General features: G+C 40.2%; 1 protein-coding gene across 1 annotated transcript in view; it reads left to right on the top strand.

Annotated features, from left to right (window-relative positions):
- Positions 1-15,665, top strand: part of LAPTM4B (lysosomal protein transmembrane 4 beta) — a 77,527-nt gene that overhangs the window by 35,926 nt on the left and 25,936 nt on the right. Inside the window, exons 3-5 of the mRNA XM_042923602.1 lie at positions 10,954-11,027; positions 11,382-11,504; positions 14,704-14,802. Coding sequence (XP_042779536.1) covers positions 10,954-11,027; positions 11,382-11,504; positions 14,704-14,802 — 296 coding nt within the window. The remainder of the gene's footprint in view (positions 1-10,953; positions 11,028-11,381; positions 11,505-14,703; positions 14,803-15,665) is intronic.

Here is a 15,665-nt window from a genome sequence, read left to right on the forward strand (position 1 = left end):
TCATTCACCTTCGTACCTGGTTGTTCCTCTTAACCAAACTACTTTGCTGGGTGCGCATTTCTCCCCTTTGCCTACAATAATAAAGAACTTTGCCAGGTGTCTTTTTAAAATTGGATACGTGAAGCCTATAGGTTCCCTGGATTCATTTCAGGTCCCAGCTTGGCCAGAGGCTGAGTAGGAACTAAGTTAGCTCAAGCATCCAGTGTTCTTCCTTTTGTGTTCTTTTCTTACCTGTAACTTCTCTGATGACGCATTTTGTTGTTGGCTGTTGTTTGCATTTTAATGTGTTTGAAATCAGGATGTGATTTACCATGCAGCATGGATTTAGTGTGAAGATCTTGTTTTTTCTCCAAATCTTTATTTTGAAAAAATTCAAACCTTTCAGAGAAGTTTTATGGACAGTGAAGATCCATCTTGCTTTTTCTTTTTTTATTTAAGTTTATTTATTTTAAGAGAGAGAAGGAGGGGCAGAGAGAGAGAGAGAGAGAGAGAGAGAGAATCCTAAGCAGGCTCCACACTGTTAGCACAGAGCCCAGTGTGGGGCTCGAACCCACAAACCATGAGATCATGACGTGAGCCAAAACCAAGAGTCAGACCCACTGAACCACCCAGCTGCCCCATCTTGCCTTTTTCATTAATAATAATTTGGAGTTTTTCATTCTTTATAGAATTATCTCTTACTAAATAGCGAATAGGTATAAAACAGTATTTACAAAATACCAAACAATGGTACAAGTACTTATGTACTCATCACTCGATTTAAGACACTGAATTTTAGCTTACTTTCGAAAGAGCACTATGTGTCCCATCCTGATGGCATGTTCTTTCCTCTGATCTCAGAACTAGCCTTTCTGCTGAATGGTTGATCATTCCTTTGTGTTTCTTTATAGATGTCCACATAGATTTGTGTCGCTAATTGATCTGTTGTTTAATTTTCATGCTAATAAGCTTTATAGAATAGATTCATGCAGTATGCCTACTTCTGAGACTTGTTTTTTCAGTTTTACTGTGCTGATGAGAAAGGTATTCGGACACTTGTTAAAGATGGTAAGGAAGACTTTACCCAAGAGGAGTTTTGCAGTAGGCAAGAGGTCAGACTCAACTACCTCTCCAGCAAGGACAGGTGGAGCATTGTCACCAAGGAGCAGGTGGGGGGTCAGTGGATGGAAAATTACTGAGAGGAAACATCAAAGCTGGGGAGATTCTTGCTAGACAACTCTAGACAACTCAACAGGATTCTTGCTGAAAGCAGACCAGCATGGCAAATTACAGAGGCTGGGGGATAAGGAAATTTGATCAGATTATCAGGGTGATCAGATACTGAGGAGAGGGGTTTTTAGTAAGCTGACTCAGTAGGATTCTTGCCAAAACCAGACTAAATGGGCCATGGGCAGGACCCAAGGTGTTTGGTTGGAGGAGAGAGTCGTTGTTATGTGTCTACATGTACCTGGGGAGACCTTTCTGCTAGCAGCACCCAGTTGCAAGAGAGTCTGGGAAATTCAGGTTTTTAGCTTTCTAGCCTCTGTAGAATAGGCAGACACACTAGGTGGGAATGAACACTCAGTGCCAATTCCCCATGTCCTCAGCAAACATGCTTTAGTATATGGTGAACCTGACCCGGTCCTTCTTTTTCAGAAATCTTCTGACCATTTTTGCTTATTTATTTTTTCGCATCAGTTGTCCAGTTCTCAAGCAATCCTGTTGCGAATTTGTTAATTACAAATGTTAAACTTACAGATTAGTTTAGGGGGAAGTGATACCTTATATGTTGTATTTTGTCTAGTTACAACTGTTTAAAAAATGGCTTTATTGAGGTATAATTTATATACCATAAACTTACCGATTTTAAATGTACAAGTCAATGATTTTTGAATTTACAGAGATGTGTGCAATGTCTGTTAAATGTCTGATTACGGCTTACAACTTTCCAGTTAATACACATCTTCTTCAGCATCCATCAGTAATATTTCCAAAACTTTTCCATATAGATCATACATGTTTTTATTTTTTATTAAAAATTTTTAATTCCAGTATAGTTAACATACAGTGTTATATTAGTTTCAGGGGTACAATATAGTGATTCATCACTTCCATACAACACCCAGTGCTCATCCCAAGCATACTCCTTAATCCCTATCACCTGTTTCGCCCATCTCTCCACCCCCCCCCCCCGCCCCACCCCCAACCCCCCCGTATCCATCAGCTTATTCTCTAGAGTTAAGAGTCTGTTTCTTGGTTTCTGTCTCTTTTTTATCTCCTTTGCTTGTTTTCTTAGCTTCCACATATGAGTGAAATCGTATGGTATTTGTCTTTCTCTGACTGATTTATTTCGCTTCGCATTATGCCTTTTGACTCCATCCATATTGTTGCAAATGGCAAGATCTTATTCTTTTTCATGGCCAAATAATAGTTTATGTATATGTATACACACACACAAACACACCACATCTTCATTATACATTCATCTATTGATGGACAGTTGGGCTGCTTCCATAATTTGAGTGTTGAACGCTCCAGTAAACATAAGGGTTTTGAATTAGTTTTTGTACTTTTGGGGTAAATATCCTGTAGTGTACTTACTGGATCATAGGGTAGTTCTATTTTTAACTTTTTGAGGAACCTTCATACTGTTTTCCAGAGTGGCTGCACCAGTTTGCACTCTCACCAGCACTATACGAGGGTTCCGTTTTCTCCACATCCTCACCAACACTTGTTTCTTGTGTTGTTGATTTTAGCCATTCTGACAGGTGCGAGGTGATATCTCACCGTAGTTTTGATTTGCATTTCCCTGATGAGTGATATAGAGCATCTTTTCATGTGTCTGTTGGCCATTTGTATGTCTTGTTTGGAGACATCTTTTCATGTCTTCTGCCCATTTTTACATTGGATTATTCATTTTTTGGGTGTTGAGGGTTTTTAAAAAAATTTTTTTAAGTTTACTTATTTATTTTTGAGAGAGAGACAGAGTGAGTGGGGGAGGGGCAGAGAGAGAGGGAGAGAGAGAAAATCCCAAGCAGGCTCCACACTGTCAGCACAGAGCCCATTATGGGGCTTGAACCCACAAAGTGTGAGATCATGACCCAAGCCAACACCAAGAGTTGGACGCTTAACCGACTGAGTCACCCAGGTGCCCCAAGGTTTTTTTTTATATATAAAAATTTTTAACTTGATTCATTTATTTTGAGAGATAGAGTGAGTGGGGTAGGGCAGAGAGAGAGGGGGAGAGGGAGAATCCCAAGCAGGCTTTGCACTTTTCAGCGTGGGGCCTGATGTGGGGCTTGAACCCACAAACCGTGAGATCATGACCTGAGCCGAAATTAAGAGTCAGACGCTTAACCAGCTGAGGCACCCAAGCTCCCCTGGATGTTGAGTTTTATAAATTCCTTATGTATTTTGGGTACTAATCCTTTATTGGATATGTCATTTGCAAATATCTTCTCCAATTCAGTAGGTTGCCTTTTAGTTTTGTTGTTTCCTTCACTGTGTAGAAACTTCTTTATTTTATAAGAATTTCATACAAATGTTAGGATTATTCATTCTAGGTCTGTGAAAAATGCTGTTGGTATTTTGATAGGGATTGCATTAAATCTATAGATCATTCATGTTTTTAATTAAATTTCTTTTATTTCCTTCTCACAGTCTAGTCATGACATCTTGGTTCTCCAGTGAACATAATCACTAATCACACAAAAAAATGTAAATGCTGTTTATTGCTTTTTCTGTTTTTATATAGAGACTTAACTATATCAGTATACATCTCAATATAAGCATGTAGCTGGCAGGAACTAATTTCCTTATCTTAGATTCTGTGAACTTGACATTTTAAGTAAGTTTACTGAATTAATTAGTCCTTCCTAACTTTTTTATGGCTCATTTTATTATTATTATCTTAAAGTGTATTTATTTCCTTTGAGAGAGGAGAGCTCATGAGCACAGGGGAGGGGGAGAGGGAATCCCAAGCAGGCTTCGCACTGTCAGTACAGAGCCCAACGCGGGGCTCGAACTAAAAAACTGTGAGATCATGACCTGAGCTGAAAATCAAGAGTTAGAAGCTTAACCGACTGAGCCACCCTAGTGCTCTGTGAATTATAGCTCAGTTAAAAAAAAAAAAAAAAAAAAAAAAAAAAAAAAAAAATATATATATATATATATACACACATATATATGAAAACAACCCAGCCCAAATAACCATTTCCTCCAAAAAATTCTTTTTTCCCCTTGTCTAAAAGTAATCCTGCCCCTCTGACCTCCCTTAGCTCTTCATCAACGAACTCCTCTTGGATTGTTCCTTCCCTTCCCAGTTCTGATGCTCAACATCAGAACAGAGGTTATGTCCTGATGGTGTCCTCACAGTGTTTATCCCATATTACACACCTATTGAGTGTTTATGAAATAAATTTTGAGTTTAAGAATAAAGCTGTAAATTAGCATGTTGCCCAAAAACTCTTCTGTCTGAATGTACTTCAATAAAAAGTTGCAAACAGTTGTCACACATTTATACAAAAAGTGTGTTAGAACCTTCCTTCTGTTTTAATGAAATAAAACTAGTGCCTTATTGTTTCTTCTTCCCCAAACTTTCAACCTCAGAACATGGGACCCCATAGTAGGGACTTGAACCTGGGTGGTTAGGGCTTTATATTTTGCTTTCAGTAGGTCATATTGTTGCTGTGAATCCATCTGAAAATAGTTCTCCTCTAGACCTAAGGGGTGAGAATATACTCCACAGAGTGTCTGTTTTCATAAATTGCGGTGCCAGGAATGTGGCCAAAATGACAGAAACTTGAGACGTGGCAGTGACTTATGACTAAAGAAGTAAGATGGGTACATGAATGAAGTAGTTATCTAGCTAGCTCCAAGTTTTATGGGAAGGAAAGAAACCCAAGAAATATAAGGGAAAGTGGAATTAGAATATTTATTTAAAAATATATTTTTATAATGTTTGTTTATTTTTGAGAGAGACACAGAGCATGAGCAGGGCAGGGGGCCGAGAGAGGGAGACAGAGTCCGAAGCAGGCTCCAGGCTCCAGGCTGTCAGCACAGAGCCTGACGCCGGGCTCGAACCCACCAACCATGAGATCATGACCTGAGCCGAAGTCGGATGCTTAACTGACGAGCCACCCAGGCGTCCCATAGAAATTGAATATTTAAACAAAGACATTTCATGAAATCAAGGCCACTAAAAAAAAAATGAAAGAAATGATTTGAATCATTATATGAAAACACACATATACACGCACACCTACATACACCTTTTTTGTATCATAGGCTAGCATAATAATGTTGAAAGAGAAATAAATTGGGGAAGTTGTTTGCAACATTTATGATAGACAAAAAGGTAATATTCTTAATATATTGCAAATTGTGTCAGGCAGAACACTTTCAGTTACAAGAGATTGAAACCAACTCAAATAGGAAAAAAGCAAGAGGTTTGGGTGATTAAGAAAAATATTAGTCTCACCAATAATAGAAAGAAAATTAGAAAAAAATAGAGACGCATTTCTTTTTTTTTTTTTAATTTTTTTTTTTAACGTTTATTTATTTTTGAGACAGAGAGAGACAGAGCATGAACGGGAGAGGGTCACAGAGAGAGGGAGACACAGAATCTGAAACAGGCTCCAGGCTCTGAGCTGTCAGCACAGAGCCCGATGCGGGGCTCGAACTCACGGAGTGCGAGATCATGACCTGAGCCGAAGCCGGACGATTAACCAACCAAGCCACCCAGGCGCCCCAAGACGCATTTCATAGAACTCCGTTATATGCCTTTTTTACTTCAGTGATTGACTATCAGAAAACATTATCTAATTATGCCATTTGTGGCCTGTGGTATAGCTTTTCTTAGGATCCTTTTCAAATTAGAGCTGCATTATTGAGGCAGGACGTTAATTTAGGGAACAGTGTGAGGACAGTGTGTCTGACTGGGTTGCTACTAGGAAATAATGTGCCAAGAATAAGTAAAGGGTGGGGCACCTCGGTGGCTCAGTTGATTGAGCATCCCACTTGGGTGCAGGTCTTGATCTCACGGTTTGTGAGTTCAAGCCCCGTGTCGGGCTCTGTGCTAGCAGCTCAGAGCCTGGAGCCTGTTTTGGATTCTGTGTCTCACTCTCTGCCCCTCACTTGCTCATGCACGCTCTCTCTCTCTCTCTCTCTCTCTCTCTCTCTGTCTCTTTCAAAAATAAATATTAAAAAAAAATAATAAGTAAAAGGCATCCATCCCTGTCACCGACCAGTACTGTTACTAATTTTGAAAATCTGTACGTTGTTGTTGGAACTGTTTCCTCTTATCTCTGACGTCATTAAAAGGAATGAATTTTAATCCCTCAGAGTTACTCATGTCCACCAGGGTGCACTCACTACACACTCTGTCAGAGGAGCCAGCATGTGCTCCAGATTGCTAGGAGATAAAAGGCGTATTAGCCTGCTTTGTCTTCTCTGCTCTGTGTTTTTATTTGATTTACACTTTGATTCTACCTAAGCTATTTCACATGCTTGTCATATATTCAGTCCGGTCGGTGTGGTTGGTATAATCATTTGTACGAACAGAATTTTGAAAATTTCCTCATCTCAAATTACCTTTTTTTTTTTTTATGGTAAGTAGTATCTCACTATGAATGGTAAAAGGATATTCTATGACTTTTCTCTTACTTTTGTGCTTTTTAAATTTCTCTATCTTTTTAACAAGGTTTTATTTATTTATTTTGAGAGAGAGAGAGAGAGAGAGAGAGAATCCCAAGCAGGCAGTGCAGAGCCCTACACAGGTCTCGATCCCACGAACCGTGAGATCATGACCTGAACTGAAATAAAGAGTTGGGCACTTAACCGACTGAGCCACCAGGCGCCCCTTTGCCCCTAATTTCTCTTCTTGGAGAAAGAGGTAAATGTAAACATTTTTTATAATTATATGAGATTTAGTTCTGGAGTTTCTTTTTACTTCAGAATAGGATATGCAGGCTATATTAGTGTTTTTTAGGTTATATTAATATTTAAAATGTTTGAATACAACCTTGAGTTTGTATACCTAGAGTCTCTTTTAAGATCTGTGAAGTAAAGAATACCCTATAAATGGGCTGGCTTCCATTAATTTTTTTTCTCATTATAAAATATGCTTGTACAGAATTTGGAAACCATCTCAGTAGACAAAGAAGAAAATAATAAACTTCTGCCTGAGTTCCGGTTTCAGAGATTGCTATAAATTCTCATAGGTTTTGCACATAGCAAGTACATACCGACGTCCAACTCCTTTTAGGGAGGCTGCATGGTTTTCCTCCCCAGCTGGGTAACATCCTGGCGAAGAGTATAGACTCATCCTTGGGGAGAATATCCCATCCACCGCTTACTAGCTGGGCAGCCTTGGGCAAGTGACTTGCCTTCTTCTAGTCATCTTTTTCTAAAATGCAATTATTAATAGTACTAACCTTTTAGGGTTGTCCTGAGGATTAACATAATAACACAGCGCCTACTTCACTGCGGAAAGAAAGCACACATATAAGTGGGGACCGTAAAAGCAGACAAGGGACGTTCCACGGTGGTCATAGCTTTATGTAGGAACGGAGAGCCTGATAACCCTCATGCTTCATATGCAAATGGCATGCTAGAATGCATCCACGTGGACTTACATATGTGTGTGTGTGAGAGACTTTCCCTTTGCTGTTAAGGAGTTAAGTCTCTCAGCTTTTGTTTTGCATATAAAATGCATTCAAGTTTATTCCCCTCACGATCCTACAAGAATACCGTAGGGCATACATGAACTTCCCTTGTAGGTATCTCTTCCCTCATAAGAGGGAAAAGGTAAGCCAATTTAACATTAAAATTATAAACTACAAAATCTGTATGTATACTTTAAAGAAATTTTTAAGTACTGGCTAGTACTGGTCATCCTCTGAGGCTTTCATAACCGTATCTTTTTTCTTTTTTGAGAATGAAATGTTGAATTTATTCCACTACATCCATATAGATTAATCTCAGGAACCTTCATTTTAAAAATTTTAAATATGGCAGATGGTCTTTGTTGATATACCTGCGTTGCTGTCCTAGAATGTACTTTTATCCAATTCTTCTGTTTGTAAACCTCCTGCCTAAAATGTCCTCTCCTCTCTGAAGCTGAGGATGCGGAGAGGATGGTTCTAGAAGTGGGGTGTTTTCCTTTGGAGGATCACCTGTAGGAAGCAATTGGCCACATTGGTTCATTGGTCAGTATTGAAAGCTGAAGAGGAAGCATCAGTCTTAGCAGAGCCAGAGATTTGAAATCCAAGAGCAGGACTAGTCACAGTTCAGCCTTTTGGTGCAAATACTGTCTTAGCGAGTTTCATAACTTCTAAGCCTCGTTTTGCGGTCTGCTTGGTGGGAGCAATGTCGTCTCAGAGTTAAGAGGACTAAATGAGGTATGCATGAAATGCCTCAGAAACTGCCAGCACCATACAGATGCTTTACTGCATGGGTTTTTGCACCGTCTTAGCTAGTGAGAATCCCACAGTAGAACTGCTTTAGAAACCCAGTCATATGGGGGGGGCCCCTGGGTGGCTGAGTCGGTTGAGCATCCGACTTCGGCTCAGGTCATGATCTCACAGCTCTTGAGTTCAAACCCTGCGTCGGGCTCTGTGCTGACAGCTCGGAGCCTGGAGCCCGCTTTAGATTCCACGTCTCCCTCTCTCTGCCCCTAACCCACTCGCATTCTGTCTCTGTCTCTCTCAAAAATAAACATTAAAAAAAATTTAAAAAAAAAAGAAAGAAAGAAAGAAACCCAGTCATATGTACTAATCTGAATCTCTAGGGGTGTGGGACTCCTCAGTGACTCAGTTAAACGTCGACTTTGACTCAGGTCATGATCTGACAGTTCGTGGGTTTGAACCCTGCATCAGGCTCTGTGCTGACAGCTCAGAGCCTGGAGCCTGTTTCAGATTCTGTGTCTTCCTATCTCTCTGCCCCTCCCCTGCTCATCTTCTGTCTCTCTCTCTCTCTCTCTCTCTCTCTCTCTCAAAAATAAATAAACATTAAAAAAAATTAATCTGAATCTAAAGACATAATAACATGACCTCTTGAATAAATGTTCATTTAGTCCCTGCTGTGATATAGGCAGTGTTCTAGATCAGCACTGTTCAATAGAAAGAGAGTGCAAGCACATATGTAAGTTAAAATTTTCTGGAGGCCACACTTAAAAACGTAGACCCAGGTGAAATTAACTGTACTACTTTTTGTTTATTTTTTTAATCTTTATTTTTGTAATTTTTTAATATTTACAAGAAAGAGAAAGAAAGGGAGACAGATTGTGGGTGGGGGAGGGGCAGAGAGAGGGAGACACAGAATCCGAAGCAGGGTCCAGGCTCTGAGCTGTCAGCACAGAGCCCGATGCGGGGCTCGAACTTACGAGCCATGAGATCATGACCTGAGCCAAAGTTGGATGCTTAACCGACTGGTTTGTCTTATTTAACTCAGTATATCCAGAATATTTTAGCATGTAATCAGTATAAAAATGATTGAGATATTTTACATTCTTGTTTTTTTTTTTCAAGTTTATTTATTTTGAGAGAGAGAGAGAGAGAGAGAGAGAGTACGAACAGGGGAGGGTTTGAGAGAGGAGAGGGAGAGAGAATCCCAAGCAGGCTCTACGCTGTCAGTGCAGAGTCTGACCTGGGGCTTGATCTCATGAGCCGTGAGATCGTGATCTGAGTCATAATTAAGAGTCAGACACTCAACTGACTAAGGCACCCAGGCACCCCAAGATATTTTACTTTTTTTTTTTTTTTTTGTGGTAGGTTCTTGAATTCTGGAGTATAGTTTAATCTTACAGCACATCTCACTTCAGACTGAGCACGTCACAGGTGCTCGGGGCCCACATGTGGCTAGTGGCTCCTGTGGTGGGCATCTGTCCCCTTCTATATGTTGGGGTTGCAGTAGTAAAGAAGATACAGAAAGTTCTTGCCCTCAGGAAGAGTCCTCTAGCAAAGAGAGACTGATAATACACAACAGGTATAAACAAGATCATAGTGATACGTGCTGTAAAGAAAACACGACATTGGTATGGGAGGAACTGGAAGTAGGATGAATACTCAGGGAAGAGCTGTTGGAGGTGTTGATGTTTGAGCTGAGGTGTGAATGATACAAAGGCAGAGCTAGTCCTATGGTACTGGGAGTGAAGGTGCCCCAGTCAGTGGGATCTACAGGTGCCAAGGCCCTACAGTAGGGTGTTCTCTCTGTACTTAGTGAACCGAGTGGTGTGGCTGGATTGTAGTACGTGAGAAAGTGTGAGGAGATTAGAGAGAGATTAGGCATGCTCTAGAAGAAATAACAGACATAAAGGCTATGATAAACTGAGATTTTATTTTAAATGAGAAGCCAGTGGAGGGTTTTAATGGGGGCATAAGACACACATGAGTTTATAAAATACATGTTAGGCACTCATGCTTAAAAAAATGCCTAATTTATTGTATATCTAATTCAGTGGACCAGATGACCAAATTTTTTTTAAAAAAATATCTGTAACAAAGATCGCTTTCCCATTTTCAAAATAAACTTACGCGTAAGTCAGTATGTTATCTGTAGACATTTTTATGATTCAGGGAGAACTTCTTTGGACACATTATGTCCATTAACTATCATCTTCTCAAATTCCTAAAGAGCTCCAAGTGGTTTACTTCGTATAAAGTTCTCACTTATAATTGGTTTATAAACAAAATGCCTTTGATGAGAGATGAAAAAAATGTTAAAACACGGGGTGCCTGGGTGGCTCAGTCAGTTAAGCGTCTGAGTCTTGATTTCGGCTCAGGTTATGATCTCATGGCTTATGAGTTCAAGTCCTACATTGGGCTCTGTGCTGACAGTGTGGAGCCTGCCTGGGATTCTCTCTCTCCTTCTCTCTCTGGCTCTCCCCTGCTTACACCTTCTCTCTCAAAATAAATAATATAAAAAAAATGTTAAAACAGTGGATCTAGTACTGATTTTCTTTTTTTCTTTTGGCAGACATGTGCATTGCGATTGCAATTTCTCTTCTCATGATCCTGATTTGTGCAATGGCTACTTACGGAGCATACAAGGTAGGCAGCCTTGAAATAAGGGGCTGGGCTTTTTCCTTGATTCCTTACACTTGTAACCTGTGCAGCTACTTGTAAGAAGGAAGAAGTGATGAGTCTCAGTTTCCTGTAAGAATCTTTGGAAGTGTAAATCTCACATTAATATGATGTGGATGGAAAACCAGTGCTGTAGTCTCAGAAATGTCCAGAGGCTTGTTTTTGACCACCGCTGTCTGGCTTGTCAGTTGTCATGACCTGGTTTATTGAATTTCTTGTCCTCCATTTCCCTTCAGATCAAGAAAGGTTTTGTCTGAATTGGGAAGAAACCATATTTTCTCACGTGGAACACATTGACGTTGTATTTTCTGTCCTATTTAGCAACGCGCTGCCTGGATCATCCCGTTCTTCTGTTACCAGATCTTTGATTTCGCCCTCAACACCTTGGTTGCCATCACTGTGCTTGTGTATCCGAACTCCATTCAGGAATACATACGACAGCTGGTATGTGGCCGTCCCCACCACGGTTCCTTCATGAGGGAAACCCGCAAGTCAGGGATCAAGACATCAGCATACACACACTTGTGATTTTGTGTGTCTTTCACTTGCTTCTGAGTTACTGATTAGAAATTTTTGAGTGTTGTCTTAAAGATGAGATTTTTGGTTTCTTAGAATGCTTGTCAGGACAACATAACCTCTGGAGGTAGATAAGTAGGGGCTGTAGTGACTCTATGAGATGCACCTACATAAATCAATAAGCTAGTTACTAATTATTATTTTTATAAGATGTAGTTTGCTCAGTTATTAGCGAAGGATAGCATTTTGCCTCCGCTGTTGTATGGGAAAAGTGGAACTATACTATATGCTGGTTCCCAAACTGATTTGACCATAGAACCCCTATCTTCCTCAAGTATCTTTTTGGGACTGGTTTTCTGTTAAATGTCCTTTGTAATCATCTGAGCAAATGTGGTGGGTCGCTGGGTGTTCAGAAGCTTGTGGAAGGTGTGAGATTAGAATACTTCTGTGCCTTTACATTTTTAGCCTTCATTTTTAAAATTGTGAATGTGCCTTAAAATTTAATTTCTTCAAAATCTTAGAATGTTTTAAAGGGGGAGAATGTTCACTCTTTGGAAGTTTGCATTGTCTATGAGCTCTGGGGAAGGAGCAGGGTTTTTCTGGGATGGGAGATACAAAGCTGAGGATTTCAGGTGACAGGGGAGGCCAAGAGGAAGTTCAGTGGAAAAGAGAGAGATGGAGCAGGGGGAGGAAGGGAGGGAAGGAAATGTGGCCTCAGAAGTTTCCAATCTTAAGGCAGTCATGCCCAGATCACGTAACTAATACTTAGCAGACCTCGCATGAAAAGCCTCCAGCGTCTTGCTCCTTAAAAGCATTAGGTTGTCACTGTTATGGTTGTCATTCTTTTTAGTAATAACTTATCCTTCGTTTAGATAACAGGTCCAGGGGCTCCTAGGTGGCTCAGTTGGTTAAGTGTCTGACTTTGGCTCAGGCCATGATCTTGCAGTTCTTAAGTTTGAGCCCCGCCATCGGTCTCTGTGCTGACAGCTCAGAGCCTGGAGCCTGCTTTAGATTCTGTGTCTCCCTCTCTCTCTGCCCCTCCCTCCCTCTCTCTCTCTCTCTCTCTTTCTCAAAAATAAATAAAAACATTTTTAAAAAATTAAAAAAAACCCCAGCAGGTCCATGTTTCGGTAGCCTGTAGTGTCAAGAAAAATTTTGTGTATTTGCCACGTGTGTTTTTTTGCGTATTTGCCACGTGTATTTCCTAATTGTACGTTATCTCTTGTGGTATAGCTTGAGTATTTCTGCATGAGAGGGTTTCTATATAATGAGCAGGTTGTAGAATTACCTTTTTCTTTAAGGACTTGTGTTTTTACTCTGTAATGAGGACCTAGTGCTGGGTTCCTAAAGTCAACCTTGGAAGTGTGCAGGAAGCATGATTTCAGCATAGCCTGTCACCTTGAGGGGCTGGTAAAGGGAGTGGTGCTGAGTTAGGAGACACTATAAGACAAGCCCTGTGGCAGCCCTGTGACTGCTTGAAGAGTGTCCTGTGTGCTCTGTCCTATATATTGCAGAAATGTATAAGGTGCAGGCAGGCGTTTAGAACACTCAGAATACTACCTTGACTTTGTTATACCCCACATTGTTCAGTCACCTAGCCTTAGAGCTGCCAGTGGTAAAATGATAATATCGGGGATACTGCTGACAGTAATCATAGTATCAGCAAAAAAAAAAAAAAAATCACCGTCTACTTTTATTTGTAATTACAAACCAAATAAAACAAGTGTCTTCAGTCTGTTCTACTTCAAGATCAGTCTGAGTTGAAGTGGTGAGGCTTATGGATTATCACGATGCTTAAGGATGATGTTAAAGCTCCAGTGACAGCAAGGCCCCGCTGACAAGCTGAGATACAGGAGTCTGCGGGGACTGTTATCTGAGAAAGCTGGCGGAAGGCACCCACTTAATTCTAATGCCTGTTCTGTTCATGTGGAGTCTTGTAAAGTGCAGCTAAAACAAGTTGTGGCTGTGCTCTATAGGCCTTAACTGGACGTGGAAACCACGCTCGCTTTTCTGGAGGAAAGAGTGTAGAGATGTTTGTGGAAGGAGTCATAAACTTCCACTTTAATCCTTTTTTTTTTTTTTTTATTAGACACAGAAACAATATGATTTCATGTTGGTCTTGTGAACCAGCACCAAGTTGTTTTATTCTTACCTTTAAGATTAGTACTACAAAAACCCTTCCAGTCTCCAAGGGTAGGGACCAGTTTCATGAGCTGATCACAAAGAATGATACAGGTTTTATTTCTTGGGTATTTTGCCCAAAGCGAAAGGAGACTGAAAACCAGTTGGTGATGTTTCCTGGGGGCAGGAGGAGTCGGGCACATGAGTCATGGGTTTTCTTTGTATTCTTTCTTCACATTTGGAACCTCTTTGTTATGTCTCAGAATACTGCTCATGTGGAATCCAAACAGTTATGGTCTAAGGTGATGAAGAAGAGAGGAAAGGGGACATGGTTTCCCAAGCTGCCTTCCACGCACACTGACCCAGGCCGGTTAGAGGAGGGCTTCCCCCAGGCGGAGCAGGGGCTTCATGGTGGGGCCCCGTCACCCCCAATCATAGGGGCAGGTTTGGGTCCTCCTGAAGGGACTTCTTTGACCTGATACTTCATCCGTATGGTCAGATGGTAGGGCTCGGTCTTTGGTTTTTAATGCTGTAAATATCTACTAGTGTAAAAGATTTGCTCTTTGAAGAGAAGCAGCATTAGCAAAAATACTCTGTATAAATAAAACAGGATTTTAATAGTTTTTCCTCCTTGCCCTGTGCAAGCCCTTGAGAGTGGTCCAGAATTTGCATAAAATCTAAATGTCAGAGGTATATATAGACTACTGACTTCTAACTTTTTGGATCATAGGAGGCAGTGTTACATTTTCAGGTCTCATTTAATGAACCTTCCTCTGATTTTTCTTTTCACGAGTTATTGCCTGAATTATGAGTACACTGACCTCTCCCCACAAACCGTTTGTTACTCTTTAATTAGTAGAGGTAGGCTAGAAAGTTTGTAGGGGTCTTACATAATAACTGTCTGCTTTAACTAATTGCTTTTTAATAAGCATAGCTGGTGAATGCCTAAAGAGTATAATCCTGAATAATTAATGAGATTTGCTAATGAGGCACTTTTTATTTGCAGCCTCCTAATTTTCCCTACAGAGATGATATCATGTCCGTGAATCCTACCTGCTTGGTCCTTATTATTCTTCTGTTTATCAGCATTATCTTGACTTTTAAGGTAAGTGTGAATATCTTACTTACGGCTTAAATATTATTAAATGTATTCATGAATGTTGAAGAATTAAGCAAACATGTCAGTTTTTTTTCTTGCTTTAGATTTCTGAACTGTTTTATTTCCTAACAATTCTGTTCTTTCTCTTTTTTATATGAGAGTAACAGTAACCACACTTCCACAGGCCAACCAAAGGTTATTCCAAAATCCATTTGAATGGGAATACATTAATGTTATACATTAGGTTGTATGTCTTATATACTGCAACAGCCATTACAATGTCTGTGTGCACTTTCTTTTGTAATTTGTTTTTAAAATGTAATATATTTTGAACAGTGTTCTCTAACCATCTGGTGTATGAATTTATCATTATTTAATAAATTACTTTTTGTTGGACATCAAGACAGTTTCTACTTTTTCACTTGTTAATAGTGCTGCAGTGAATATATTTTTTTAAATGTTTATTTTCAAAAGAGAGAGAGAGAGCAAATGGAGGAGGGGCAGAGAGAGGGAGACAGAGGACCTGAAGCTGGCTCTGTGCTGACAGCAGACGGCCTGATGCAGGGCTTGAACTCACAAACCATGAGATCATGACCTGAGCTGAAGCTGGATGCTTAATCGACTGAGCCACCCAGGCGCTCCTGCAATGAATATTTTTACTTCATCTTCAGTATATTTATTTCCTCAAGATACATTTCTTAAACTTAGAGGGTATGCGTAGTTGGAGGGCTTTTGATAGGTTGTCAAATTGATCTCCCCCCAAACTGGGTGACTGACACCCTGTCAGCACTGTTTCCCCCACCTCAACAGTTGAGTACCAGCTCTCCTTCTTCATTTTTGTGAACCTGATGGTAAAAACATCACTATAA

Source organism: Panthera leo, chromosome F2 (genome assembly GCF_018350215.1).
Source record: "Panthera leo isolate Ple1 chromosome F2, P.leo_Ple1_pat1.1, whole genome shotgun sequence".
Classification (NCBI taxonomy): Eukaryota; Metazoa; Chordata; class Mammalia; order Carnivora; family Felidae; genus Panthera; species Panthera leo.